The 27,556-nt window shown below is 46.5% G+C and overlaps 1 protein-coding gene across 2 annotated transcripts; it reads left to right on the forward strand.

Annotated features, from left to right (window-relative positions):
• Positions 1-14,783: 14,783 nt before the first annotated feature.
• On the forward strand, positions 14,784-26,099 carry CD2 (CD2 molecule). 2 transcript variants are annotated; one of them, XM_059901333.1, is made up of 5 exons: positions 14,784-14,856; positions 14,983-15,288; positions 19,966-20,199; positions 24,535-24,657; positions 25,750-26,099. In XM_059901333.1, exons 1-5 carry the CDS (start codon positions 14,784-14,786, stop codon positions 26,046-26,048), a joined length of 1,035 nt encoding a protein of 344 aa, XP_059757316.1. In that variant the 3' UTR covers positions 26,049-26,099. The 2 variants fall into 2 exon arrangements, with proteins under 2 accessions (XP_059757316.1, XP_059757307.1); XM_059901324.1 differs by having other exon boundaries at positions 14,784-14,844.
• The last annotated feature ends 1,457 nt before the right edge of the window (positions 26,100-27,556 follow it).

Raw genomic sequence — 27,556 nt, forward strand, 5'->3', positions numbered from 1 at the left:
CTTCATACCCGTGTATCTCCAGTGCCTGTCACAGAACCTGGCTGGGTAAGTCAGGACTTTTGGTTACAAGTTGTAGAAATCAACTCGATCTCCTCACTTAAGCGAAAAAGGACAAGCCACTCTTGCTTGGTCAGCACGCCCTAGTCTCTCCGTTTCTCAGAAACAGTACAGTCTTGTGGGTGGGCTCTTCACAGGGAAAACATTAGGAAATGTGCACTAAACATTGGATAGTAAGCCCTGAGGACGGAGGTCCCGAGGCAGGGCGGGAAGAATGGGAGGGGAGGGGCCACGCTGAAGCCCAGCTGAACTTAGTTCGGGGTCATTATGATGGTTCCAAACTCACCATAGCATAGGAGTCTCTCCTTCCCCTTCTCACTCTGTTCTCTTTCCTCAGCTCCATCAGTTCATTAGACTCAGGAAAATGAGGGTACCACACCCACCAGCCCAGTGCACGTGCAGGGCTGTGGCTGATACGCGAGCCCCGTGTGTCAGGTCCCAAAAAAGTGCCTGAGGACCACGGAGGTAGACACCTCCTCCCTGCCGGCAGCTATGTCACTCTCTTCTCAAGTCGTCCTTGCTTTTTTCTTTTTTTAAAATAAATTTATTTATTTTTGGCTGCGTTGGGTGTTTGCTGCTGCGCACGGGCTTTCTTTAGTTGCGGCGAGTGGGGGCTACTCTTCCTTGTGGTGAGCGGGCTTCTCACTGCAGTGGCTTCTCTTGCTGCGGAACATGGACTCTAGGCTCACGGGCTCAGTAGTTGTGGCTTGCGGGCTCTAGAGCGCAGGCTCAGTAGTTGTGGCGCACAGGCTTAGTTGCTCCGCGGCATGTGGGATCTTCCCCGACCAGGGCTTGAACCTGTGTCATGCATTGGCAGGCAGATTCTTAACCACTGCACCACCGGGGAAGCCCCTGTCCTTGCTTTTTAATTGCTCAATTTCTTTTCTTTGTTTTCCTACTTAAAGGCTAACAAAGAATGAATCAGGTCTTTCAGCCATTTGTGGTCATCGTTAATTTCATGGTCCTCTGCATTTATTAAGTCTTATTTCCTCTTCATAATCTCCTTTCCCCTGATATTTGTGAAAGCACATCTTATTCTCCTTAATTGCTTTGGCTGGTGTGATCTAATTCTGATTTTTCACCACTCTTATCTTTTCCCAGGAAGCTTTAACTGATGCAGCATATTCTCATTTAATTCTCTCCCTTTTTCTCCACAGACAGGAGTGGATTTCTTTCTCTGCAGCTCTCTCATCAGTCTTTGGAGGAAGTTGCACTGATTGTATTTCGCTTCCCCTTTAGAAGTGCTGGGCTGGGCTGGGCTTTAATTATGGGTGGGCCCCCTCCTTTGCCACCTGTTTCTCCCCTGAAAACCACCCAGGTTTCTCCAGTTTTCCATCTGCAGCCAAAGTGCTCTTTGCCCCTCAACTGCAGGTGATTCTTCCCCTGGCTGTTTCGCTGCTGGTACAGAAGGCTGTGCCTGAGGGAGAGGGAAGCTGGGCAGTCAGACGGGTACCTATTAGCAGTCCGGGGCACAGACTGCTGGAGAAGCTAACAGCTGAAAAGATGCTGCACACTTAGCGGGGCCAGCGACCCTGGATAATTAAGTGCTCGTTATCAGTGACAGTGAAACGGCACTCCTGGTCTGTTGAGAGCCAGATCTAAATGTCTACCTGACTGTTGTCCGTCTCTCCATTTCTGACCTGTGGGCACCACAGTTAAAGCTTCCCAGGTGTATTTTGCTTATGCCTCTCATTTAACGTCTATTTTGTTCTGCCTTGACTCGTGGTTAGTCATTTATGTGTCTCTCACATGGCAAAACCTAGCTCATCATCTCACCCCTTTGCAATATAAACATACTTTGGAATCCACGGTCCTCATTTCTGTTAACATATTGCCTAAATTATTCTAGAATTATCTCTGACCTCCCTTCTCCCCCAACCTCCACACACGATATTTCGCCAATTTGCATCTTTGGTGTATAGCCCTTTCCATTTGCCCTGGCTGCCCTTGCTAAAGTTCCCCTGGTTGCCATGCACATGGCGGCGGCCGCGCCCCAGCCAGCCCCCTTCTCTCAGTAGCCACTCTTGGTTTTCTTCCCTTTACCTGCATCTCCTCCTGCGCCAAGGGGAAGTTAACTCTCCCCGCTGCTCTAGAAAGGGAGCGTGTGGCTTAGCCTAACCCAGTCAATGTGACTCCATCCCCTGGCCATTCTCATTGGTTCACTGTGAGCTCAGGACCCTGTTCAAACCGAAGAGACTAGAGGGGCCATCTATTGAAGACTTTGGAACAAATGCTTCCTTGCCCTTCTGAGAGGGCTTCCCGAAGTAAGTCATAGGGGCAGGTGGCCATCTTTACCACCATGTGGAAGAGCCCACCCGAAAATGAAGCCAACACAGAAGAAAGCAAAGCCAAGAGATACAGAAAGGCTAAGAGTCTTGATTTTAATATTTGCACTCATGGATCCAGCTGTGCTGGAACCACCCTAGACCTTTGTGGTAATCTACACCCTACATCCAAGCCGTAAACACATCCCACTAGCACTGCCTGAGAGATACATCCATAATCCAGCCCCTCCTTGTATGTCTGCAGCCACCTTCCTAATCCTCAGGCTCAGGCCACTGCAACACCTGCACACTGGTCTCCCTGGCTCTACCCTCTTCCCTTATGCACTATTCTCCACAGGGTAGCCCAAGAGATCCTGTTAAAACCGTAAGTCAGATAATACCACTGCTCTGCTTAGAACCCTCTGCAAGCTCTCTGTTCAATTCCAAGATCCTTCCCTTGACTCAGAGGCCCTGCGTGACCTGCCTGCTCCCCTCTGACCTCATCTCTCACCACTCTCGCCCTAGCTCAGCTCACTCCATCCTCACTGGCCTTTGACTCCCACCTCAGGGCCTTTGCACTTGCTGTTCCCACTCTCTGGAATGCTCTTCCATCAGACTGCTGCATGGTTTGCTCCCTCTTTCTTTCAGGGCTCTGCTCAGCTGCTGCCTTTTCAGTTAGGCCATTCCTGGCCAGTCCTCCTTAAAACAGCACTTCCTTGTCACTCTGTGTCCCCTTGCCTTGCTTAATTTTTCTTTATATCACTCACCACTACCTGAAAAATTACATATATATGTGGTTATTACTATCTGTATCTTTTCATTAGCATGTACATCCTATGAGAAACTTGGACTGTTTAGTTTTTTGCTGTATATCCAATTCTTAGAACAGCAACTGGCACATAGCAGGGACTCAGAGTATTGTCAATTTACTGTTGAATGAATGAATAAGTGAATGAACTAATGACTTCCCTATTTTGAGTAAGGTATTTTCATTTGGCTTTATGCCGCCTGTAGACAGAGTGCCCTAATACAGCATTCAAGTAATAGTTGCTTACAAAGTGGACAAATGAATAACTTAGCTTTGGTCAGATTGTAAGTTACATCTTCATATAATAAAAATACCTGGCCTGTGACCACCGCTTTTGTGTCCCAGGTCAGTGTTATATATGGTGCCCCTTTTACTCACATTGGTTTTCCAAAATAAACAGGGCAAATCTTGCCCTCCCCTCACATCACAGGCAAAGCGTGGTTCGGAAGAGGTAAGCAACGGAGCAGGGACCAAAGCCCACATTTCCTTGCTCCCAGCCACAGCTCTTCTTAGTTTTGCATTTCTGTCTGCAGATCTGCAGCTTCATATCACGACGCTCATCCACAGCCCTGGGGGAGTGCTACGAGATTCTGGTCCACATGGTCTCTATTTAGCTAACATTTCCAATTCCCTCTTCTCCGAAAGCCAATAAGACTCTGAATTTTTCCCACATGAGATCGTGGGCTCTTTGGGGAAAAGACAAGCGAGCATATGGTCTCAGGAAATCAAATCTGCCTTGTGAGATAAAAATTTTTCTCCCTGTAAGTCAGCCCGTGTGTAACATTCTGTGCAGCTGCCTTTTACACGTTGGGGGTGCGGACAGCAGACGTGTGCTCCTGCCTGAGTGGTCGTAACACATGGCAAAAAAATCCTTCGGCAGCCCTTCTCCTCCAGAGCGGGTTTTTCCCTCCCGCAGCTATTCCCCACGGATGACATTAGCTCCCTTTTTAATTCCTTTCCCCTCGCTGCACACTCTGATGTTACTCACCAACTCCCAGCGGACACGTGTAGACTTATTCGGTTTCACGTGTAATAGATAAAACAGCAGGGGCTTCTAATCGGAAAACCTTTTCCAGGTTGCAAAAGGCTGCAGAAAACCACAAAGCTGCCAATATGGTTCAGGGTTTATTAATACATACTTGGCACAAATTTGGTACCCGACACTGCCCCGTCCCCCGTGGGGAGGGAGGAGGGATTAGTTGTATGTTTACAGACACAGCCCACAGGGGGAAAAGGCCTAGGATGCAGCCGCCTTTCCAGGGCCCTTCTGGAGAACTACTGTTCTTTTTCTTCTTCTTTTTTTTAAACAGTTTTATTGATGTATAATTGATATGCAAAGAACTGCACATATTTAATGTACACAATTTGATGTGTTTGGACATATGCCAAGATCCTTGATACCACAATCCAGGTAACAGACATATCCAGCACCTTCCAAAGTCCCCTTGTGTCCCTTTGTTTGTTTTTTGGTCATAACAACACTTAACATGATGGTACAGCCATTGTGGAAAATAGTATGGAGGTTCCTCAAAAAATTAAAAATAGAACTACCATATGATCCAGCAATTCCACTTCTGGGTTTATTTCCAAAGGAAATAAAAACACTAACTCAGAGATCTCTGCATGCTGTGTACATGGCAGCACTATTCACAATAGCCAAGACATGGAAACAACCTAAATGTCCCTCAACAGATGAACGTTAAAGAAAATACATAATTCAGCCATAAAAAAGGAGGAAATCCTGCCATTTGTGGCAACACGGATGGACCTTGAGGGTATTATGCTAAGCAAAATAATTCAGAGAAAGACAAATACTCTATGATCTCACTTATATGTGGAATCTAAAAAAGCTGAACTCATAGAAACAGAGAGTTAGAATGGTGGTTGCCAGGGGCTGAGAGTGGGGGAAATGGGAAGATTTTCATCTACAAACTTTACTCATCAAAGGAATACGTTCTGGGGATCTAATGTACAGCTTGGTGACTATAGTTAACAATGCTGAATTATGTGCTTGAAAGTTGCTAAGAGTAGGTCTTAAATGTTCTTAACACACACACACACACACACACACACACAAAGATAATTATGTGAGGTGATGGAGCTCTTAACTAACTTTATTATGGTAGTCATTTTGCAACATACACTCCTATCAAATCATTGGGTTGTAAGCCTTAAACATATACAATGCTATATGTCAAGTATATCTCAGTAAAGCTGGGGGGAAAAGAACACAACGTGAGATCTACCCTCTTAACAAATTTTGAGGTGACAATACCGTATTGCGAACTACAGGCCCTGTGTTGTAGAGCAGATCTCTAGAACTTATTCGCCTGGCATAACTGAAACTTTACATCCACTGAGCAACAACTCCCCATCTCCCCTCCCCTCAGCCCCTGGCAACCACACTGTATTCTCTGCTTCCATGAGTTTGACTATTTTAGGAACCTCATATAAGTGGAATTATGCAGTCTTTGTCCTTCTGTGACATAGCATAATGTCCACCATTATCTATGTTGTCAAAATGGCAGGGTCTCTTTCTTTTTAAAGGATGAAAAATATTCCATTGTATGCATATACCACGTTTTCTTTATCCATTCTTCTGTCGATGGACACTTGGCTTGTTTCCATCTATTGGCTATTGTGAATCATGTATTCCCATGTTCATCAGAGCTCGTTCTTTTAAAGGCCCAGAGACACACAGGCAGTAGACCTCTTCACGTGAGCACGGTGTTAAAGGTAACTTGGGTCTTCTTTCTGATTTTTTTTAAAAATATAAATTTATTTATTTATTTATTTTTGGCTGCGTTGGGTCTTTGTTGCTGTGCATGGGCTTTCTCTAGTTGTGGTGAGTGGGGGTTACTCTTCATTGCAGTGCGCGGGCTTCTCATTGCGGTGGCTTCTCTTGTTGCGGAGCACGGGCCCTAGGTGCACGTGGGCTTCAGTAGTTGTGACACGTGGGCTCAGTAGTTGTGGCTTGCAGGCTCTAGAGCGCAGCCTCAGTAGTTGTGGTGCACGGGCTTAGTTGCTCCGCGGCATGTGGGATCTTCCTGGACCAGGGCTCAAACCCGTGTCCTATGCATTGACAGGCAGATTCTTAACCACTGCACCACCAGGGAAGTCTGGTGCTCTGCTCTGACCGGCCTGTAGACCGGCCTCAGGCCTGAAGGTTCATTGAGGTGGTGTTTTAAAGAGGCTGCTATTATTTTGAGATGCTCCCCATCAAGACATGGGGCCTAGTCGCCCCTGAAATCTGAGCTCTGTGACTCCTTCAGCCAGCTGAGTGCATGGGAAGGATGTGTGGGACTCCTGAGGCTAGGTCATAAAAGGCCAGGCCCTTGTGCCTGCTCCTCTTGGAATCCTGGCTCTCTGGGGGCCCCTCCCTCTCGGAAGGAAGCCACCACACTGCCACATAAAGGGCCACGTGGGGTCCTGCGGCCCACAGTGCTGCAGCTCCCCAGTGCAGGCATCAGACCTACGAACAGAGTCAGTGTTGGACGTGCCTCCCCCAGGCCCAGCTCTCCCAGCATCCCTCCAGCCACCTGAGCCTTCCCAGTGGAGGCTACAGACATGGCAGGGCAGGGAAGAGCCGTGCCCACAGGTTCTGTGAGCTGCAGAAAAGGCTCCTTTCACGTTGCTTTAAACTCTGCAGAAAGAAGGAGACTTCAAGGCAGGCAGCACTGAGTTGCTCCTACTCGGAACAAAGCCTCCTATGACTTCCTACCGCCTGACCCTCCTCTGCCTCCCTGACCTCTTCTCCTCCCAACACCTGCCCCGCCCCACACATCCCCATTGGAGCCCCCCTCCCCAAACGCAATGCGCTGCGGTCCCACCTCAGGGCCTTCGTGTGCTCTGTTCCCCCGCCTGGAGAGCTCCTCCCACACATGCTACCCCCCTCCCCCTCCCTCACTCCCTTAGGCCTTTACCCTGAGCCACTTCCTCAGTAAGACCTTCGTGGTCACACTCTCCCGGCTTGCACCCCTGCTTTATTCCTAATTTTTCTCCCTCATTTTCACCATCTAAACGCTTATATGTTACTGATTTATGCTGTAGATTGTGTCTCCACTAGAATGTAAGTTCATTGGGGGAGGGGAGGGGGTAGAATACATCCCAGGGCCCCGGAGAGCGCCTGGCACAGGGAAATAGGCAGTCGATAAATATTCATTGAATAAATAAATGAATACTATGTGACAAAGTGTTGGTTTTGCTATTATCCTTAGAAACAAACTGAATATGTGCCTGTCACAATAAATATTTGTTGAGAAAGTGGAAAGCATGAAGAATGGAGGGCCCTTAGAAAGTAGTGTGAATGTCATCCTGTCGCCAACCTCCACGTCCAGCGTCACTGCCCACTTCTCTCTTCTGCCAAACAGGAGCTCCTCTTCCCCTCGCACTGAAGCTTTTCTGCATCTGTGCTTCCCTCCTGCCGGGTCCTCAGCCTGGGATGTCCTTCACTGACCACTTTATGGACTTGTATCCTGTTAGTCTTTTAAGGGTCAGCTCAGGCACAACCTCTCCCAGCTGGAGCCTCTGAGCTCCCATGAATTCCACCTGAGCGTGTCTGTGGCACTTCTCATGGGTACCGGGGTCCCTGGATGCCCATCTCACCTCCCTCATGAGTCTGAGATCCCTGGGAGGACAGGGGCTGCATGTGCCTTGCTCATCTTTGTAGCTGCACCAACCCTGCTCACGGGTGGTCTCGGATACAGATGGGGTATCAGGAGTTTGGGACCGTGGAGGAAGGATGGGGTAGGAGAAGAGGTAGGGAGAAGCCCATGCTCAGATTCTGAGACCTACTATAGTAGTGGCAGAACTAACGGACACACCCCTACTACAGTAGTGGCAGAAAGAACACAGTTCTTGGATAAAAGAATCTGGGTCGTCTCCTGGCTAAGTCTCCACAGAAATTCATTTAAGTTCCTCAAGCTTTGGTTTCTTCATCTACAAAATGTGCTTATACTGCAAGGATACTGTGTGGGTGAAAGAACATGGTTTTTCTGGGGGGGGGGGGATTGTAAACAAAAATACTACACAAATAGTTTGTTTATTTATTTATTTACAGCTGTGTTGGGTCTTCGTTTCTGTGCGAGGGCTTTCTCTAGTTGCGGCAAGTGGGGGCCACTCTTCATCACGGTGCACGGGCCTGTCACTATCGCACCTCAGCAATTGTGGCTCACGGGCCTAGTCACTCCACGGCATGTGGGATCCTCCCAGGCCAGGGATCGAACCAGTGTCCCCTGCATTAGCAGGCAGATTTTCAACCACTGCGCCACCAGGGAGGCCCCACAAATAGTTTGTATGCAAAGGTTAAGCGTTCTAACCACCTCTAGTGCAATTAGCAAGGGTGCAGTTCAGGTTGTGACCAGAGGGTGGCAGCAGCAGCAGGCGGAAGCTTTGCCCCATGGTCCTTTGAAATAAAGCAGTTCCTGGAGCTGCTGGATTGCCCTGCGGTGATGGGTGATCGGTGATCTTTTTCTTTTCTGCCCAGCTCACCTAACTCGGAAGAGATTTCCCTCTCTCCTACAGTGGGATCTGGCTGTGCCTGCACTAAGCCCAGAAACCTCCCTTTGATGATTTCTCCATAAGTTTTTAATGGCCACTCTCACCGTCACGTGTAAGTTTTTCATCGGTTACCTTATCTAGCCCTCACCACAACCTTCTGAGCTAAACTGAGCCAGCAGAATTGCTGCCCCTCCTCCACCTCACCATCCCAGACTCGATGAAACTGAGGCTCACAGAAGGACTTTGAGGAGAACACAGCTAGCAAGCGGGAAAAGTTAGAACTCACTTTAAACCTGGGTCTTCCAGCTCGACTTCCAGCATACCACCACTTCTTTCACCTTCTCTATTGAGTTGTTCACGCAACCAGCATTTACTGCGTTCTTGCTGTTTGTGGGAGAGTTACATGGACTTCCAGCCACCGTGGACCCTTCTCAGGGCCTAGGCCAGCTGGTGTCTCCATCCTGTTCTTCTCAGGTGCTGGCCCTCAGTCTCTTTTTCCCCTACTCTGCGGCCAGCACCGTCTTCTTGCGCCCTGGGCTCGTGTCCCCAAGCCTAGCAGCTGAGAAGCACTCTGTTTCACTGCTTCTTCTGTCAAACTCACAGGTCCCGCTGGCGTTCTAGCTCAGCAACCCTGAGAAATAAACACGGGGAAGAAGGCTACAAAAATAAAAAGCAGAGAAAAGCAATATGTGCCCTAAGAAATCTTATAGTTTCCTAGCTCTTGTTGGTCTTAATCCCCAACTTTCTTGCTGGAAAGTATTCCGAAACCCTGAGAGCCTCCAGCTTTCCTGGTTTATTTCTGAAGGCAAAGCTTCTCAATTTTATCCCCTCCCCTTATTCTCTTAAGTAGACCCCTTTATCAGGAACATAGTGGCAAACAGGAAAGGTGATGTTTGTCGAGGATCTCCTCGGGGCCAGGCACTGCCCTATATGCTGGACACACATCACTTCATCTGACTCACAATAAGCTTGAGAATGAAGTCTCTGTCCTCTTTCACAAACGTGGAAACTGAGTCTCACAGGCAGGAACTGCATGCCTAGATCTGTATAACTAGTATGCGTGGGCCGGCTCTGTTTGGCACAAATCTCTCTTCTCTGTAATCACGTGATTATACGACTAGTGACATACATAGACATAGTGTATCCCTTCTCTCAGAGGCATTTACGGGCCCCCCCAGCCACCCCCCCGCCGGGGGGGACTTCCAGGCTGAACGACTCTCATTTCAGGTATCCAGACTTCACACAGGAACTGTCTCTGTGGGTTGATTCTGTCCTGCCTGCTGTGTGGGTGGGAAACACCAAAGGAAAAGAAAGCTCCGTTCTTGCCTCAGAGGAGATAACACCTGGCAGAGGACTTGGCGCTCAGAGATGGGGGTCTCCCTGCGTGGAATATGCGTCGGCGGCTGATTGCAAGAGGCTGCCTTTGGGAGAAGACCCACTCGCTGCCTGGCAGTGAAAATGGCTGCGGATTGATGCCGATTCTGATGTGACCACCCAGATACACAGCCAAGCTGAATATCAACAGCACCAGGCTGCAAACACACACACACACACACACACACACACACACACACACACACACACGGTGTGGCCTTTCTGATCCTCACTGAAGCCACAGCATACTCAGTTTTTAGTATAAAATGCAACCTGCTTACCTCCTTTTTCGTGTTTCTCACCTGAGCTTGCGGGAAGGTATAACGAGGGCACAAGCAGAGGTACCAAAGAGAGGAGATGGATGTTAAGTAGGAAGGCGAGGCTGGACTTAGTGATTCCTAAGTTGAGGGAGCACACGAGGGCTGGGAGGCAAAGATGACCCTGAGGTCTCAGTAGGAAACAGACAGTGTCCCAGAAGCTGGGCATTAGGCTGCTGACTTGGACAAGGGGGACAGACACACCCCAGAACCTCCCTGAGCTCAAGACCCTCAGCTGAAATGCAGAGAGGGGACCAGATCGCTTCCTGAATTTCCTGCTGCTCTAAAATCTGACAATTCAGGACATTTGGTTGGGCGTGAACTGCTGCGGCGTGAACACAACCTGATTCTCTCTCGAGCGCGTTACCTTGACACGACTTGAGGGAGGCAGGAGTGAGGACCAAAGGTATTTCAGTAGTCAGGGATAGGAACTGGTCCTAGAGCGAGATCTCTGGAAACGTCTTCTTCCGCCCCCTCCTCCTCTGCTTCTTACTCCCTTCCCTCTTAGACTATTTCCCCAGGAGTATTAGCTTGGGTAGGAAGAGTCAATGAAGACAGAACAAGAGACAGCCCCTAGAGGGCAGTGAGGATGGAGCGGGAAAATTTGGAATGAGTCATCGGCGGATTTTCCCTGGAAGCTCACATACAGGAAGGCAGGAACTGTACCCACCCTCAGTACTGGGAGCTTTTACCTAAGTGGGAGGCCCACTTAGAATTAAAAAGAAATCAATTGAAAAGCAATATATATTCAATTCGGAGACGTTAGAATAGCAGCAACAACCAAGGACAACAGAACAATAGCCATTATCCCACACGCAGAGACCAACACCCTGGTGGACATCCTTCCAAAAGACACACACCCAGCACACACTTTTTGAGAAACAAAAATGGGATTACATTGTTTATCGTGACCTTTTTTTTTTCCATATTCAGTTTTTGCCCATATCATGATTTGTTTAACAGATTTCCTCCTTTCAAATGTTTAAATCATCTGCAATTTTGACTTATAAAAAATGCTACAAGATATAAACTTTTAGCCAAGTCTTGTAAGTCTTTCATTATTTTCTTAAGACAAAATCATTCTTGTGGACTTGCTTGGTCAAAATATGAATATTTTTGATGCTTCTGATTCACACTGACAAACTGTCCACCAGAAACTCTACACCTGTTTGCATTTCTACTGTCGATATTCAAGAATGTCTGTTTTTACCATCATTAACACTGTATAGTTTAATTTTTTAAAAAAAGATGAAAAATGCATCTATGTTAAAATTTACATTGCTTTATTGATAAATTGACTACATGTTCATAGGCTTATTCAGTTGTATTTCTTTTTTTGTGAATTGTCCCTTTGACAACCTTAACCAAATTTAATATCAAGGTGTTTTTTCTACATTTTCTTTCTACATTTACATAAAAAATTTAATTTTAAGGATATTAACCTTTGTTATATATCTTGCAAATAATTTGCCCCTTTTGGTACTTTGTCTTTTAATGTTTTTTAGGGCTTTTTATGTACAAAATTTTTAAATTTTACATAGATTTATCGATCCCTTTCTTTTTCAGTTTCTGCCCTTGAAGTCCTGCCCATTCGTCATTCAGAATTAAGAAAGATGTGAGAGGAGCAGGAATAACGTTTTAAAAAGAACAGAAAGCTGCTCTCCACTTGCTCCATGAGAGCCTAGGAAAACTATCAGGAAAGCTGAAGCAGGTAACACCATGGCCGTCACCACACCGTCTGGACCAGACCTTGAGAGGCTGGAGTTGGCAGTTGGCCAGTGAGTTAGCCACTTACAAGCAAGGAAGCTAGATGATAATTGCTTCTCAGGATCTGCATATACTTTTGAGAAAACATGTGTCTTAAGCACCCTCTATCAAAAAAACTTTTTATTACAAAATTAATGTATTCATTATCAAAATTTCTAACTTCACAGAAGTTGATAAAGTAAAAAGTAAAAGTTTCCTTTCTTCCGCTTCCAAATTTTAGTCCTGAAAGGGGAAACACTGTTAAAAGTTTGGCATGAGTCCTTACAGACTTTTTCCTATGCATACACTATTACATGTGATATAATATAATATAATAATGATATATTATAATATATTCTTACTTTTAGGGCTACTTCATTCTATTTTAACTGTTATTCAATATTTCATAGTATGAATATACCATAATTTTAGTTGTTTGAACCTTTTTATTACAAAAAAACACTATAACAAACATCCTTGAACAGGATTTTTGCACATTCATGCAAGTATTTGTGAAGGATAGATTTCTCACATTAAAATTACTAGGTAAAAAATATATATATTTTAAAGTTCAGTGAAAATTTCCAAATTCCACCCCATGGGAGGTATGGCTTTATATACTCCCTCTAATATTATATGAAGGTGCCTGATTCTCCCTACATTCCTGCCAATAATGTAAATCACTATCTTTTCTAACTTTGCCAGTCTGATTGTGAAAATGGTGTTTTATGGCTATAATATATATATATATATATATATATATATATATATATAAAACATTAGATGGCTTCTCATACATTTATTGACATTTTTTTCTATAAAGTATTTCCTCTATAAACTGCTCATTTATATCCTTTGCTCATTTTAAAAACTGAATTTCATTTGTCTTTTTGATTGATAGGAATAATTTATATACTTTGGATATTAATAATTTTTCATATATATTGCAAATTTTTCTGTCATGTCTTTTCATTTTTTTCATCATCTCTTTGCCTATACTTCAGTGTTACATTTTTACATAGTTGTGTCCATCTTTTCTTTATTAATACTTTTGGAACCTATAGCATATGTAGGTAGGCCTTCCATACTCAAAGGCATGAAAATATCCTCTATACTGGTTTTTTGTAGCACTGTGTAATACTTTTAACATTTAAAAATGTAATCCAACTGCGTTCTATTTTTGTGGATGATGTGAATTAGGGATTTGCCACACAATCGTGAGGTAAATATTCTATTCAGGCTTCCTTTTGCCCAGTGGTTGAGATCCATTGTTTTGACTTACTTTCATTTCCTGGGCAACTTTCTGAGACAGGACATCCATAGTTGCACCTAAAGTTGAAACAGAAAACAAGCACAATTTTTAAGATTTTTGCTCACTGTATCCTAAAGAATCATAAGGCTAGAATTTTACATTGGAAATCTGTAACTGGGTGTTCCTCTCTCTATAGCTGGGTCTCTCTGTGCCTCTTTTTCTGGCTGTGTTCATCAGTGCATCTCTGTTTCTCTCCCTGTCTCACACATTTCTCTCCTCTTTCTTTGTCCTGGTCCTCTAGCACTTCTCTTTTTTCTCCTTATCTCTTCCTTTCCTTAACCATCTACAGTGTTAACCATCTTAAATGTTTCTTGGATGATTTGTTCTGGTTGTTTAATAGCATTTCATAGTCTCAATGCATTTTTCTTTGTTTTGGAACAATTTTTTATTTACCTATCTGTGAATTTCAACATAGTTATAAAATGTATGCTAGGCTTCCCTGGTGGCGCAGTGTTTGAGAGTCTGCCTGCCAATGCAGGGGACATAGGTTCGAGCTCTGGTCTGGGAAGATCCCACATGCTGCGGAGCAACTAGGCCCGTGAGCCACAACTACTGAGCCTGCGCGTCTGGAGCCTGTGCTCCGCAACAAGAGAGGCCGCGACAGTGAGAGGCCCGCGCACCGCGATGAAGAGTGGCCCCCGCTCGCCACAACTAGAGAAAGCCCTCGCACAGAAACGAAGACCCAACACAGCCAAAAATAAATAAATAAAAAATTAATTAATAAATACAAAAATTTTTTTTAAATGTATGCTAAACATAAGATTTGGGGATTTCAAGCATTTACAGCTGAGACTCAATTTATATTTGTTTCTTTTTATCACATAAACAGTCTTAGAACATTTAAAATGCCTTTTGAGAAAGAGAAAAAATTCCACTTTCATAATTATTTAGTATGTATACATTTTCCAGTATTTGTAATCATGGAATAAATGATTGTATTCTACTAACTATTCGCTTATAAACATTTACCTATATTTCTATGTGGTCCTGTTAGGGACATTACAGCAGAACGGATAGAAGATGGGCCGTATGGTTGGATTTGGCTCCTTGTTAACTAAAGGGTGATCCTGAGTGATTTATTTAGCCTCTTAGTTCCTTTTCTCTTCGATGGGAATACTAAAACCCACCCAAGGTTGTTGTGAGGATTAAAATGTTATAAGAAGATACACACTCATAAATATACCTGCTTTGGCAAAGGAGCACATCAGCCAGGTTTTGTATGTGTGTGCGCGTGCGTGCACGCGTGTGTGTGTGTGTGTGTGTGTGTGTGTGTTTTCTATGTCACTGTAAAGAAGCAAAAAGGAGAGGCACGTGGTTAAGCTCTCAGGCAGTGCATTCCACTGGTGTTATTTCAGTTCCTTTTAAAAGAAGAGCTCAGAGTCACAAGAAGGAAACTAACCCCAAAGATGAGCCTTACGTGTAAAATCTTAGCCAGCTTCCTTCTGATTTTCGCTGTTTCCACCAAAGGTAAGTTGGTGCGTGGGTCTCCACTGTCACCATTAGAAGCTTCTTTGGCAACCCTGAAGTGAGTGCAAGAATCAGAGAAGTCACAGCCCAGCTTTCCTCGGCAGTGAGCTACCTCAGTAACTTTCTTGCTTTTTGTAGGTGAGGTCTCTGAAAATACTAAAGTCATCTGGGGTCGTCTGGATCATGACATCAACCTGGACATTCCTGGTTTCCAAATGAATGATGGGATAGCAGACACACGATGGGACAAAAACAAAATCAAGATCGCACAATTAAAACAAGACAAGCCACCTTACCAGATAACGGACACGTATGTGATGTTAAAAAATGGAACTCTGAAAATTAAAGCTCTGAAGAGAAATGATAGCGATGTCTACACAGTATCTGTATATGATTCGAATGGAAAAAACATATTGGAGAAAGCATTTGATTTGAAGATTCAAGGTAAGTCTTTGTCCCCTAAATTCCTCCATCTCAGTATGGGTGCTATTTAGCAAGGTGAGGAATAGCATTTATGAAATGTCCCCAGCCCTGACCTTGGCCTTGGGGGAGCCCTAAAGGAAATCGAATGCATCCCTCCTGCCTCGATGCAGGCTCCAGTCCTGTGAGAGAGATTGAATCCACAGCTAATAGACCCTCAAGTCTACATACGTCAAACTCTCTCTTCAGAGGCTTTGGGGATGCAGGGTTGAGTGAAGGATCTGGATTAAGATCCTGCGTTAATCAAGAGGAGGGGAACAGGTGGGGAGAAGAAAAAGGTGGCCGTTCCAGGTGGATGGTGAAGGGCAAGCTAGGTATGAGACTGGGAAGGGGAGGCGGACTGGAGGACAGTGGGTCTTCCATCCAGAGAGACACTTTCAAGCCAGGATGTCCTGAAGGAGTAATTGTAAGGCAGAAAAGGGCTGGAAATGATGAATTTAAGGATGAACAGCCCTTGTTTCTAATCAGCTCAACATTGGCATGATCAACGGTGGAAGATGATATTTGCTGATATCTGTAGAAAATACACAAGGTGTGGCTTTGTATGTCTATGCGTGTACTGGGAGGGTGGTAGTAGCTATTGAAGATGGAAGCGTGAAGCCTAGCTAGGAAGCTGCTGCTTTAATCCAAGTGAAGTAGGGAGGGGCTGGTCTGTGAGACTCAATTCAGGTTTCACATTGAAATCAACTGAGGTGCTATTCAAGTTACCAGTGCTAAGTCCCATCCCAGACCAATTTAATCAGAGTTTCTTGGTTCAGGGCCTGGGCATCGTAGGTGCTAAACTCCCCAGGTGATTTTAATGAGCAGCCAAAGCTGATAACTAGTGGCCTAGACTAAAGGGTGCCTATAAAATGCCTAAAGAACGATTACACTGGGGGTCATGTGTGGAGAAAGGATGAACAAAGTGGCTTGAGTTCGGGAGAGAGGGAAGAGAAAGTGCAATAGAATGGAAGTGACAATGAAGTCACAAGTCCAGGGGTCACTTGGCTGGGTGTGGATAAAAGTGAGAAGAGGAAGCTGTACTTAGCTTGGAGAGGAAGACAGGAACCCCAGCATGAGCACAAGCCAGAGATTCAGTGAACAAATAAGCATTTCTGTGCTTCGCACAGGAAACGCTGCCAAAGGAAGGGCCCCCTCCTTCTACCTAGAGTCACCATCCAGCCCTGTTCTTGAGCACTGGGACCTGGTAGCAGCCCCCCTCCAACAGTCACAGACACTGTCAGCCCCTCTGCAAATGACAACTTTCCATACCTAGACCTGCACCAGAACGGACAGTACATTCCAGAAATGGGGCGAGACAGAATGGAGCCAGCAGGGACCTCTGCTTGTGGGCTCTGGGAACCACAGATATCATGACTCCTGCCAGCATGGGCTTGAGTGTCCTGTTTTGAACTTGAGCTTCACATTCGTGTTTCCTTTAGTACTGCAGTGGTAATAATGGCTACCAGTGAGATGTCACGTGCTTTGCTACGTGATCTTATTTAAGGTTCCCAACAATCCTGAGAGGTAGCTGTTATTATCCCCTTACTATCTATAAGGTAACAGAAGTGGCTTGACAGGAACAAAGTCAGGATCCAAACCCAAGGCTAGTTTTAGCCAGGATGGAGACATTCCCCCACCCACCACCCCAAACAGCTTTATTGTGGTATAATTCACATACCATAAAATTCACCCATTTGAAATGTATGATTCCATGGCTTGTAGTATATTTACAGAGTTGTACAACCATTACCACAATCAATTTTAGAATGCTTTCATGACCTCAAAAATAAACCTTCACTCCTTGGCCAAAAGACACAGATCTTTGCATGACACAACAGCCATCTCATTGTGTTTGTGTGTGTGTGTGTGAATGTCACACAGCATGTCAATTTGTGGGTCCAGTCACCATTTCCTGCCACATGACCTTGGGCAAATTCTCTGTCTGCTCTGAGTCTGATTTTCATAATAATAACTCTATCGGCTATTCAGTGGGACAAGGCTTCAGGGAGACAACTAAGCATAGGTGCCTTGGGCACCTGGGACACAATACCTGCTTCCTCAGTGCTCGTGCTCTCCCCATCTCTTTGTTCCTCCATGCTTCTCAGTTTCCAACCTTGGTACCCACGTCTCCTTAAGGAGGGGGCTGCTGCTGCCAGCTGAGGAACCAGTGGAAGGCCCCTTAAAAGCAGATGCTAGTGGAGAAGGAGTTTGTCCTAGCAACCTGGAATCAAAGAGTCTCATCTGTGAGACGTGCCCCACAGGATCCAACCATGCCTCTTGTATGAAAGTATCTTACAGAGAGGATGTATGCAAAGATATAACTTCGACTGGATGGCCATTTCTGGGTGGTTCATATCAGTGAAATACTGGAAAGGATCTTAAAGTCCCCAGCAGTTAGGAACTTATTAATTAAATCAAGAATAGATCATTTAGGGCTTCCCTGGTGGCGCAGTGGTTGAGAATCTGCCTGCCAATGCAGGGGACACGGGTTCGAGCCCTGGTCTGGGAAGATCCCACATGCCGCGGAGCAACTGGGCCCGCGAGCCACAATTACTGAGCCTGCGCGTCTGGAGCCTGTGCTCTACAACAAGAGAGGCCGCGATAGTGAGAGGCCCGCGCATCGCGATGAAGAGTGGCCCCCACTTGCCGCAACTAGAGAAAGCCCTCGCACAGAAACGAAGACCCAACACAGCCATAAATAAATAAATAAATAGATGTCAGGAGCTCTTAAAAAAAAAAAGAATAGGTCATTTAAAAAGATGATGAAAGTGTATATTTATTGGTGTTCCTAAAATAATTTCATAATAGATCATTAAAGGAAAACAGGCAGACTAAAAAAAAAATCTATGATCCAGTTTTAGTTTTTAGAACACTATTCATATGTGGTATGCATGGCATAGAAAACATTTGTTAAAGGGATGCATCGAAACATTAATAATTATTGACTCTGGGTAGTAGAATTGCAAGAGGTTTTTAATCTTCTTGAAACTTTTTTGGTATTTTATCAATTTTTACAGTGATGCGATTTACTCTTATAAATAAAAAAAGAGTATTTCCATTTTGAAAACACAAGCAAACTCCTTGACTCAACCCCTAGCGTATGCACTGACCCTGTCTTGTTGTATGGTGATGTTTTTCCATCCTCTTCATTCTGGGTCACACCAAATCCCTGGATGGGAAAAAAAAAAAACCCTTAATTTCTGCCTGCCTATATTTTGGGACAGAAATGAAATTTGGTGAGAAAGTTCGTGGGGAAGACATTATTGTCTGGGAGGGAGGAAATCATAAAAAAAAAAAAAAAAGCTATCCATCTGCATAATGAACGGAAAGATGCTGAGAGAGGAAAGTGGCAAGTCTGAGGAAAGAGAGGGAAGGACGAGAAAAAGGGCAGAAGTTGGTCACACGGCTCACAAGTGGTGGAGTAGGATTTGGACCCGGCCCAACTGACGCCAAGGCCAGGGCTTTTTCTTTCATGATGCAGCCTTCGAATATTGTCATGTCAGAAAAGGAGAGGCAGGGCGTGTATGATTATGATTATAACAACTACCACCAATATTGTCAGTACCTGTCAGTGTGCCAGGGCTTTGTCACATGTCATCCCTGCTGTGACAGGTGGGGAATGTCTTTCTTATCCTTCTCTTGTGGATGAGGTCCAGTGAGGTACAGCAGCTCTGGGAAAGCTGAAGGCGCTCCCTCCCTCCAGAGTTTGAACTGTACACCTGGCCCCCTGCTCCCAGGACCTGCTGCTTCATTTGTGACCAAGGCCCCAGGCTACACATGTACCAGTCCTCCAGGGTCAAGTTCGCAGCTGCTCTTAAAACATTGCCCCCACCCCGCTATCTCTCACAGGCTCCTGAACGTATGGGGATCAGGATATGGTAAACCTCTTACCCGTACTACTGAACTTGGATCTGGAAGGGTGAGCTCCTCTCCTGATTTGCCATTTATTAGTGGGTGCCCTTGGACTGTCCATTTAACCTCTCAGAGCCTTGGGCACTTCATCTGTAAACAAGAAGAAAAACATCTGCCTCTCTGTTTGTTAGGGTGAAATGATATCATATATGTGAAAACATTTTAAGGTATAAAACAGCACATAAGCATGTGATATGATGTATTTTTTACTGATATAATGTATCTATAAATATCAGAAATAAATTTGTTCTGAATGTGCTGTATAAATAAAATGAAATAGAAATGATTTTGGGGGCTTCCCTGGTGGCGCAGTGGTTGAGAGTCTGCCTGCTAATGCAGGGGACACAGGTTCGAGCCCTGGTCTGGGAAGATCCCACATGCCGCGGAGCAACTAGGCCCGTGAGCCACAACTACTGAGCCTGCGCATCTGGAGCCTGTGCTCTGCAACAAGAGAGGCCACGATAGTGAGAGGCCTGTGCACCGCGATGAAGAGTGGCCCCCGCTCGCCGCAACTAGAGAAAGCCCACGCACAGAAACGAAGACCCAACACAGCCAAAAATAAATAAATAAATAAATAAATTAATTAATTAATTAGAAAAAAAAAAAAGAAATAAGTTTTGAAAATTGCTAAGGGTCTTTGAAATTTTTTCTGGTCCCAAACTAACTCAATTTCCCCTCTCTAAATACCTATGTCTTTTACAATCAGTAAATGGCCTAATATGAATTGGATCTTTCTTTTCTTTTCAGAGGTGGTCTCGAAACCTGTAATTTCCTGGAGTTGTACCAACAGAACCCTGATCTGCGAGGTAGCAAAAGGAAGTGACCTTAAATTAAAACTGTTTTTAAATGAGACCCGTATCAAAGAAAGTCATCAGAAGGTCATCACACACAAGTGGAACAGCAAATGGACTGCATCATTCAACTGCGTGGCGAGTAACAATGTCAGTGACCAAAAGAGCACGGTGACCATCAGCTGTTCAGGTGCGTGGTGGGCACTGGTCAGACACCCCAAGTTCACTTCACAAACACAGCCTTTGAGGCCCACAGCAGAGGACCGCTCCAGGGCCTGGGGGCTTGGGCTGCGAGACAGCCCTGGCTCAGGATGAGGACCGAAAACATACCTCTTTTCCCCGGAAATCTTCAAGGGAAGTCTTAGAGGAGAGAGGAGGTAGTGCTCTACGGTTGCCCATCTTGGGAGTCTTCTCAGGGAGCGTGGTATAACCTCAGGCAATGAAAAAGATTCTCTTCTAGGCGAAAGAATTGCCGAGTAGAAGAGATAAAAGGAGCTGTAACGGTGATCTCACACAGACCGCCACTTCCCAGAGGGGCAAGCTGACTTGCCCACGATCCCTCGGCTAGTCAGTGAGCATGATTGTGGCTCTTAGGGCAATAATAGGGAGCAAAAAAGATTCCTTTCTGGAGGGGAGATGGCTGGCACCTCCTATCAGGGGCAGAGGCAGAAGGGCTGTAGAAACCCTGGGAGTTAGAGGCTTGTGGGGAGGAAGAGCTCGAGGCCAGGGAAGACCATGAACACAGGTGGGCAATGCTCTTACTGCCTCAGAGCAGACAGCCCAGCACCAGAAAGTTCTGAAACTTCAAGAGTCTAAGTTCTTTCCTGGACCGCCAGCTTGATGTGACCCCTAGAAGTAATTTTTTTTTTTTAATAAATGTATTTATTTTAGGCTGTGTTGGGTCTTCGTTGCTGCATGCGGGCCTTCTCTAGTTGTGGCGAGCGGGGGCTACTCTTTGTTGCAGTGCGCAGGCTTCTCATTGCAGTGGCTTCTCTCATTGTGGAGCACGGGCTCTAGGTGCACGGGCTTCAGTAGTTGTGGCACGAGGGCTCAGTAGTTGTGGCTCACGGGCGCTAGAGCGCAGGCTCAGTAGTTGTGGCGCATGGGCCCAGTTGCTCCGCGGCACATGGGATCTTCCCGGACCAGGGATCAAACCCGTGTCCCCTGCATTGGCAGGCGGGTTCTTAACCACTGTGCCACCAGGGAAGCCCCTAGAAGTAATTTTTGAAACGTGGCCTGCTCTGGGAGCCAGGGGTCTTGACTTCTAGTTTGGGCCTGTCCAAATATATAGGGATGACCTGGACAGAGTTCTTCTCCTTTCTGGGCTTCAGCCTCCTGGTGCACAAAGAAGATGAGCCCTGTGATCCCCAAGAGTCTACTCATCTGATACTCTGGGATTCTCTTTCCACTGTTGTCTAGTCAACCCCCTGACAAGAAACTGAGCACAAAAGATAGTTATTTGGCCAGAGACCCTGAGTTTCTATAGTGAGTATGGCTGGTCAGTGACCCTAGGAAGCAGCCCTGAGCTGGTGTGAAGTCAGAAGTGAGACTTTTTAATATACATTTTGAATTAGTTATCAGTTGCTGCGTAACAAACAACCCCATATTTAGTGGCTTAAAACACAAGCAGTTATTATCTCACAGTTTCTGTGGGACATGGATCTGGGAGGGACTTAACTGGATGTTTCTGGCTCAGAGTCTTTCATGAAGCTATAATCAAGACACAGGCAGGAGCTGAAGTCATGTCAGTCAGGTGCAAGCACTACTGGGGGAGCATGCATGTCCAAGTTCACTCACGGGGGCGGCATTGGGCTGCCCCACAATATGGCAGCTACTTCCCTCAGAGCAGCCTAAGAAAGAGCAACAACAAGCGCCCAAGACAAAAGCTGTGGTCTTTTTGTACTTGATCTCAGGAGTGATAGATGTCCCATCACTGCTGCGGTATTCTATTCATTAGGAGCCTCTCAGTAAGTCCAGCCCACATTGAATCAGAAGGGGTCTCACATCAGTGGGAATGCCAGGAGGCAGGGCTCAACGGGGACCATCCTAGAGTCTGCCAGTCACACGCTCAGACCAGCGTCGCTTCACCTCCTATGAAGTCTATGTCTGCCCACCAGCCGTCCCTCCGTGCCCCCCATCACTAAGGCACAGTGAGTGAAGTCGCCCCTCCTCGACTTCACAAGCTCTTATCCCCTTTTAGGAGGCTCTTGATTAGAGTTGCCAGATTTAGCAAATAAAAAGGGACAGTATAAATGTGTTCCAAGTGTTGCGTGGGACATACTTATACTAAAAACTATTCGTTGTTTATTTCAAATTTAACTGGGCATCCGGTGTTTTATCTGGCAACCCTACTCCATGCTTATTTTAACTAGATCCCACCAGTATAAAAATGTGTGTGCATGAGGGATGGAGCGAGGGAAGAAGGGCTTTGGGGGAAGCTGAGGTTTGAAGACTGGAGCATTCCTGTCCCTTACTCTGTGGTACAGAGTGGGAGCCAGTTTGGGAAAGGGCCACTGGAGAGATGGGAGGAGTACCTAGGGGGAGACTGGGGAGGAAAGGGCTGCTCTTGAGGACCCTAAAATGGATCTGGATGTTTCGTCCTAAAAGGTCAAGGCAGAGAGGAGCAATGATAGGATTAACCACTTGGCTCAGAAAAGAATGAGCATGTACTTAAAACCAAAACAGTAGGAGGAAGGAGCAGGTTTGGACACACAAGAAGGACTCCACCACATAAACTCGCAGGCACATTATCTCCAAGAGGGAGTGCAGGAAGGAGCGTGGCTGGATTTAGTGACTGCGAGGACGTAGCTTTGAATGACAGAGCCACAGCTGCCTCTGAGACAGGCTGGAACATTCCCCGCAGAAAGCACCCAGAGGCTGTGCTGGACAAATCTGTGAACAGACTGTGTAAGGCGCTCCTACATTCCCAAGCGTGCCCAGATAGGGGCGTGCTTGCCCTGCCTGAGGACTCTGAGAAGACAAGCTAGTGGCTTCATGGTTTAGCCCCTGCTCCCCAACTGGTCCTAGGCCCACGCACCCCACCCCCCCCAACCCAGGTCAGACCCTGGGAAGTCCTTGGCTCAGCCCAAGGTGGACTCCAATAGCCCTGGCCCTTCCTCCAAGCAGGCAGAGCCTAAAGGACCCACCTAACTTTCCCGGTCCAGTTTCACAGCAGGTTAGGATTATGCTTGCTTTCCTAACGGAAGTCCCTTCATCCACAGAGCGTAGAGAGGCTGTGCAACCGGCAGGCAAAGAATGGGTCAGAGAGAGACTTAGGAAAGAAAGCAAGGATTAACAAACCACCGCAGTCTGAAAACCTGTTTAGTTTCGTTTCTGAGCCTCCGGCTTGCTCCTGGGGCCCATCCTGGGCTTCATGTACAATAGTATCTTCCCAGGAATGTTTGGCTAGAGAAGGGTTTCCTTGTTTTCCAAGGTTTCCTTGGTTTCCTGAGCTCCATTTGTTCTCCAGATGTACGAGTCCCCTGACCCCTGGCCCCAGCTGCTGCCTCTGTGACTGCTGTTGACTCACAAAGGGGCAGATGGTCCAGCATCCCTCCCAGGAAATAGCTCCCAGAAGCACCGGTGCACAGAACTGTAGTCAGAGCAGACCTTCGTCTTTGTGTGTAGTTTTACAGTTTACAAAGCACTTTCACATCCATTATCTGATTGACTTCCAGCAGCCGCCTGTGATGTAAGTTCCTTATCTCCATTTTTTAAAGACAGGAACAGGCTCAGAGAGGTGGAGTAACTTGCCAAAAGTCACACAGCTCTTGCCTAGAAGAACCTGCACTCAAACCCATTTCTCTTAACACAGTCGTTGTTATCCTCATTGCATGACAGCAGCTGAAGGTCTGTGAGCTGGAGATCAAGTCCACTGCTGCTGCTAACTCGCTGTGTGTTTGAGTTTCTCTCACAGGCCAGGGAAAGTCTGGGACGAGGTGCTGCCTCTGAGGTCAGAGAACTGGGTTGGACACTTGAAACATGTATCCTGTCTTTAGAAACTTTCTGGCCAAGAGGGTGAGAAAAAATCATGACGTGGGAGGGCAGCCAGAGATGAAGCTGGAAAAACAGTGCAGAAACATGGAGATGAGGGGCTGCTTAAAGGAACCACTCAGGAATGGATACGGTGTGGCCTCAGGCAACTCATCCTCCCTCTCTGGGCCTTGTCTGTGAAACTAGAGATTACCCTAGATCTTCTCTAAACTCTTTCTCAGATCTAAACTTCCGTGACATTCTCCTTGATAGGGGACAGTGCTTGGTACATGAAGAATCAGGCATTTGTGGTTCAGGAGAGCAGTTCTCCAAGGAGCGTTCTGAGAGGGCTTATCCTGGACCCTGCACCCGCTCAGGTATTGACCCAGTTCACCAGCCTCCATGAGCTTGTCTTCCCTGAGGCTGAAAAGTCCCACCAAGCTCTTTTATCTGAAAGATAGGAGGCAGGAGTCCTCAAGTCCTTGGCCAGAGCAACGAAATGGCCCCTCTTCCCAGGACCCTCCCATCCATCCCACGTCTGTTCCTCTTGCAGAGAAAGGTCTGGATATCTATCTCATCATCGGCATTTGCGGAGGAGGCACCATCTTCCTGGTCTTCGTGGCGCTACTCGTTTTCTACATTAGCAAGAGGAAAAAACAGAGGAGAAAGAGAAATGGTAAGCTCCCTCTCTTCTGTCCCACCGCAGGTCTGGGTGAAATCCCCGTGGAAACAACTCATGGGTCTGGCACTTAGAGTCTGGAAAGAAGATAATGGAGATGGGTAGTTTCAGAATGTCAGGGCTGTAACCGGCAGTTACAGTTTGTTCCGTTTTGTGGTTAGCTTGAGTTTTGAAAAACAAATTCTCAGGGGTAACAATGTGGGAGCTTTGAGAAGCTCCATCCAGGCCGGCCTCATTGGAATCCACCACCTGAGGCTGACTGGGTATAAAGCTGTGTGGACATATGTTGAATGAGCCACATATATCTATGTGGGTAGAAAGATAAGCTTCGAAACACCGTTTCTATGAACAAACATCTTGTCTTCTCCTGAGGGTGTGGCCAAGGTGGGTTCAAGACCAAGCTCCTAGGAACACAGGTAACATTTCAGGACATCACAGGGACTCCCAGGAACACACTTGTTCTAAAACTGGATGTTTATATCCCCTTTCCCATTCACTGTTCCAAGGGGAGGGGTTAGGGCTGTGAGCGTTTCTTCCTTGAATCAGGCCTGTCTGACAACTCACCTAGAATGAGAAAGTTATGCTCATAAGTGAGGAGATGGCTCAAGGAGCGTCCAGGCCACTCCAAGCAGTGTGGGTGAATTACAGCAGAACTGGGTGAAAGGCAGATCTAACGGAGAGACGCATCCAGAGGCAGGTAGGGACTAATGTCCTCTCTGACTACTCAGAGCTTATTACAAGGGCTCTAACCCTGCCATGCTCTAGGGCATGATCCCTGGGATGACTCAGAGGCAGGGCTGGGATCTGAGTGCCCTCTCTGCTCCCTGGAGACCCAGGCACAAAACCATCTAAAGTCCTGGGCTCTAAAGCCCTAGGCTCTCCCTCTATCTTTCTGGTGGGCATTTCTGTCTCCCCTACCCCACCAAGGCCTGGAATCTCTAGAGGGTAGAGGTGGCTTCTGCTTCCTCATCGTATCCCCCAGAGCAGCTAGCGTGACATCTTGTACACAGGAGGGACACTCAATAAATTGTTACATTGATCTTGATTGTATCTTGCCAAGAAAACTCTTCAGAGGTTTTATTGTTGCAGATGAGGAGCTGGAGATAAGAGGGAAGAGAGTGACCCCTGAGGAAAGGGGCTTGAAGCCCCACCAAATTCCAGGCTCAACTCCTCAAAATCCAGCCATGTCCCAAACTCCTCCAATACCTGGTCATCGTTCCCAAGCACCCGCTCGTCGTCCCAGGCCTCCTGGCCCCCGTGTCCAGCACCAGCAGAAGAAGAGGCCTCCTCCTACCCTGGGCAAACAAGTTCACCAGCAAAAAGGCCCTCCCCTCCCCAAGCCTCGAGTTCAAACGAAACCTCCCTGTGAGGCTGAGGAAAACTCATAACTGTCTCCTGACGCAGCTGTCCTCTTCCTCTAACTAAAAGAGATTAAAAACCGTCCTTTCCCATAAAAGGCACTGTGGAATTTCTCCACTCCAGGTGTGCACGCCCACATTTCCATCAAGTGTGCTCTACAAGCAGACCATGATCACCTCCCCAGCCCAGGAGCCACAGCCATGTCTGTATCTTCCAACTCAGCCATGTGGTCTGACGTCTGGAGTCTCTGGCCTCCTCACAGAGCTCCACCTCACCAGGAAGGGAAAAACAATAAAGGTGCACACATTAGGATGATGGGTGATCGGGCGCAGAATCCTAGAGCTCTCCTGCCCTTCCTCTCAGAGCACGTGCAGGTGTCAGATGTCAAGCAGTCACTGTGGCCATGTCTTGCTGCAAGCAGCTTCCTGCTTGAGAGACCCTTGGTTTTCTTAGGTGGACACTTGCTCACTGTATCGGGAGTACAAGTGAAACAAAAGCCTTGACTTGACCCCAGCATCTACTCGTTGTAGAAAGGAGTCCAGCATCCAGCTGCTGAATGAGAAAGAGGCTAGTGGGTGGGGTGTGACAGCAGGACCAAATTTGGCCATCCCAATTCAACTGGGCCACCTTAATCCCCACCAGCACAACCAGAATCCACTCCCCAGGTCTCAGCTGCAAAGCTGGACCCACAGCCTATTGGTAGATTTATACAATGAATTGAAATCTCTGTGCACAAACTTCAACAAGAGACACCAGAAAACATAATCTCATTTTGGGTTTCACTTCCTTGACTCTTCAGACATGGTCACCATGATCTGTAGAACCATCCTCGAAAAGAGGGAAATCCATGAATACTGAAGGTACCATGAGCCTACCAGACGACATGTAAAAGGGCAGGCTAAGAGACAACTTGGCTGAAGCAAATCCCAAGTCTTAAGGGACCATTATTAAAAGTTCAGGCCCCACCCCCAGCTAGCAGTCATGCTAGCTGTACTTTGAGGGAAGTGGGAGAGAAAAGAACAGTTTACAGTTAAGGTTCTAAAACAATAGGTGGTGAGAAGCCACCTGCTTTGAAATGTTGGTACCATGTTGTTTGTGGTCCCATCCGCCCACCTTCTCCCAGCTTCTTAGACTTGCTAAACCTTGTCAGGCTCTGGCAGGAAGCTCTGAGGTTTAAACCACAAAGTCTATGTACATTCAGGACTTCCTGTGAGAGCTCACGGAGGGTTGAACTGCTCTTTTCTCTGAACCTGAGCGTCCATTGTTTTAGCACCCAGAGTTAATTATTAAGAATAATGATGAATGGAAGCCCATAGCTTCCTGAAATTCAAACATGAAATCCAGTCAAGTAACAGTCATCACAAGATCAACCTAGGAAGAGAAATGAAGGTCTTAGCACTGCCCCCTTTCTCCTTCCTCATTGCAGTCCTGAGCTATTCCATTGGCCATCCTGCCAGAATGGCTCCTATCCCATTCCCTTCCTGAAGCCCTCCCTGGCCTTGCCAGCCCACGCTGTGCCTTTCTCCTGAAATCTTGT

This window comes from Balaenoptera ricei, chromosome 1 (genome assembly GCF_028023285.1).
Source record: "Balaenoptera ricei isolate mBalRic1 chromosome 1, mBalRic1.hap2, whole genome shotgun sequence".
NCBI lineage: Eukaryota > Metazoa > Chordata > Mammalia > Artiodactyla > Balaenopteridae > Balaenoptera > Balaenoptera ricei.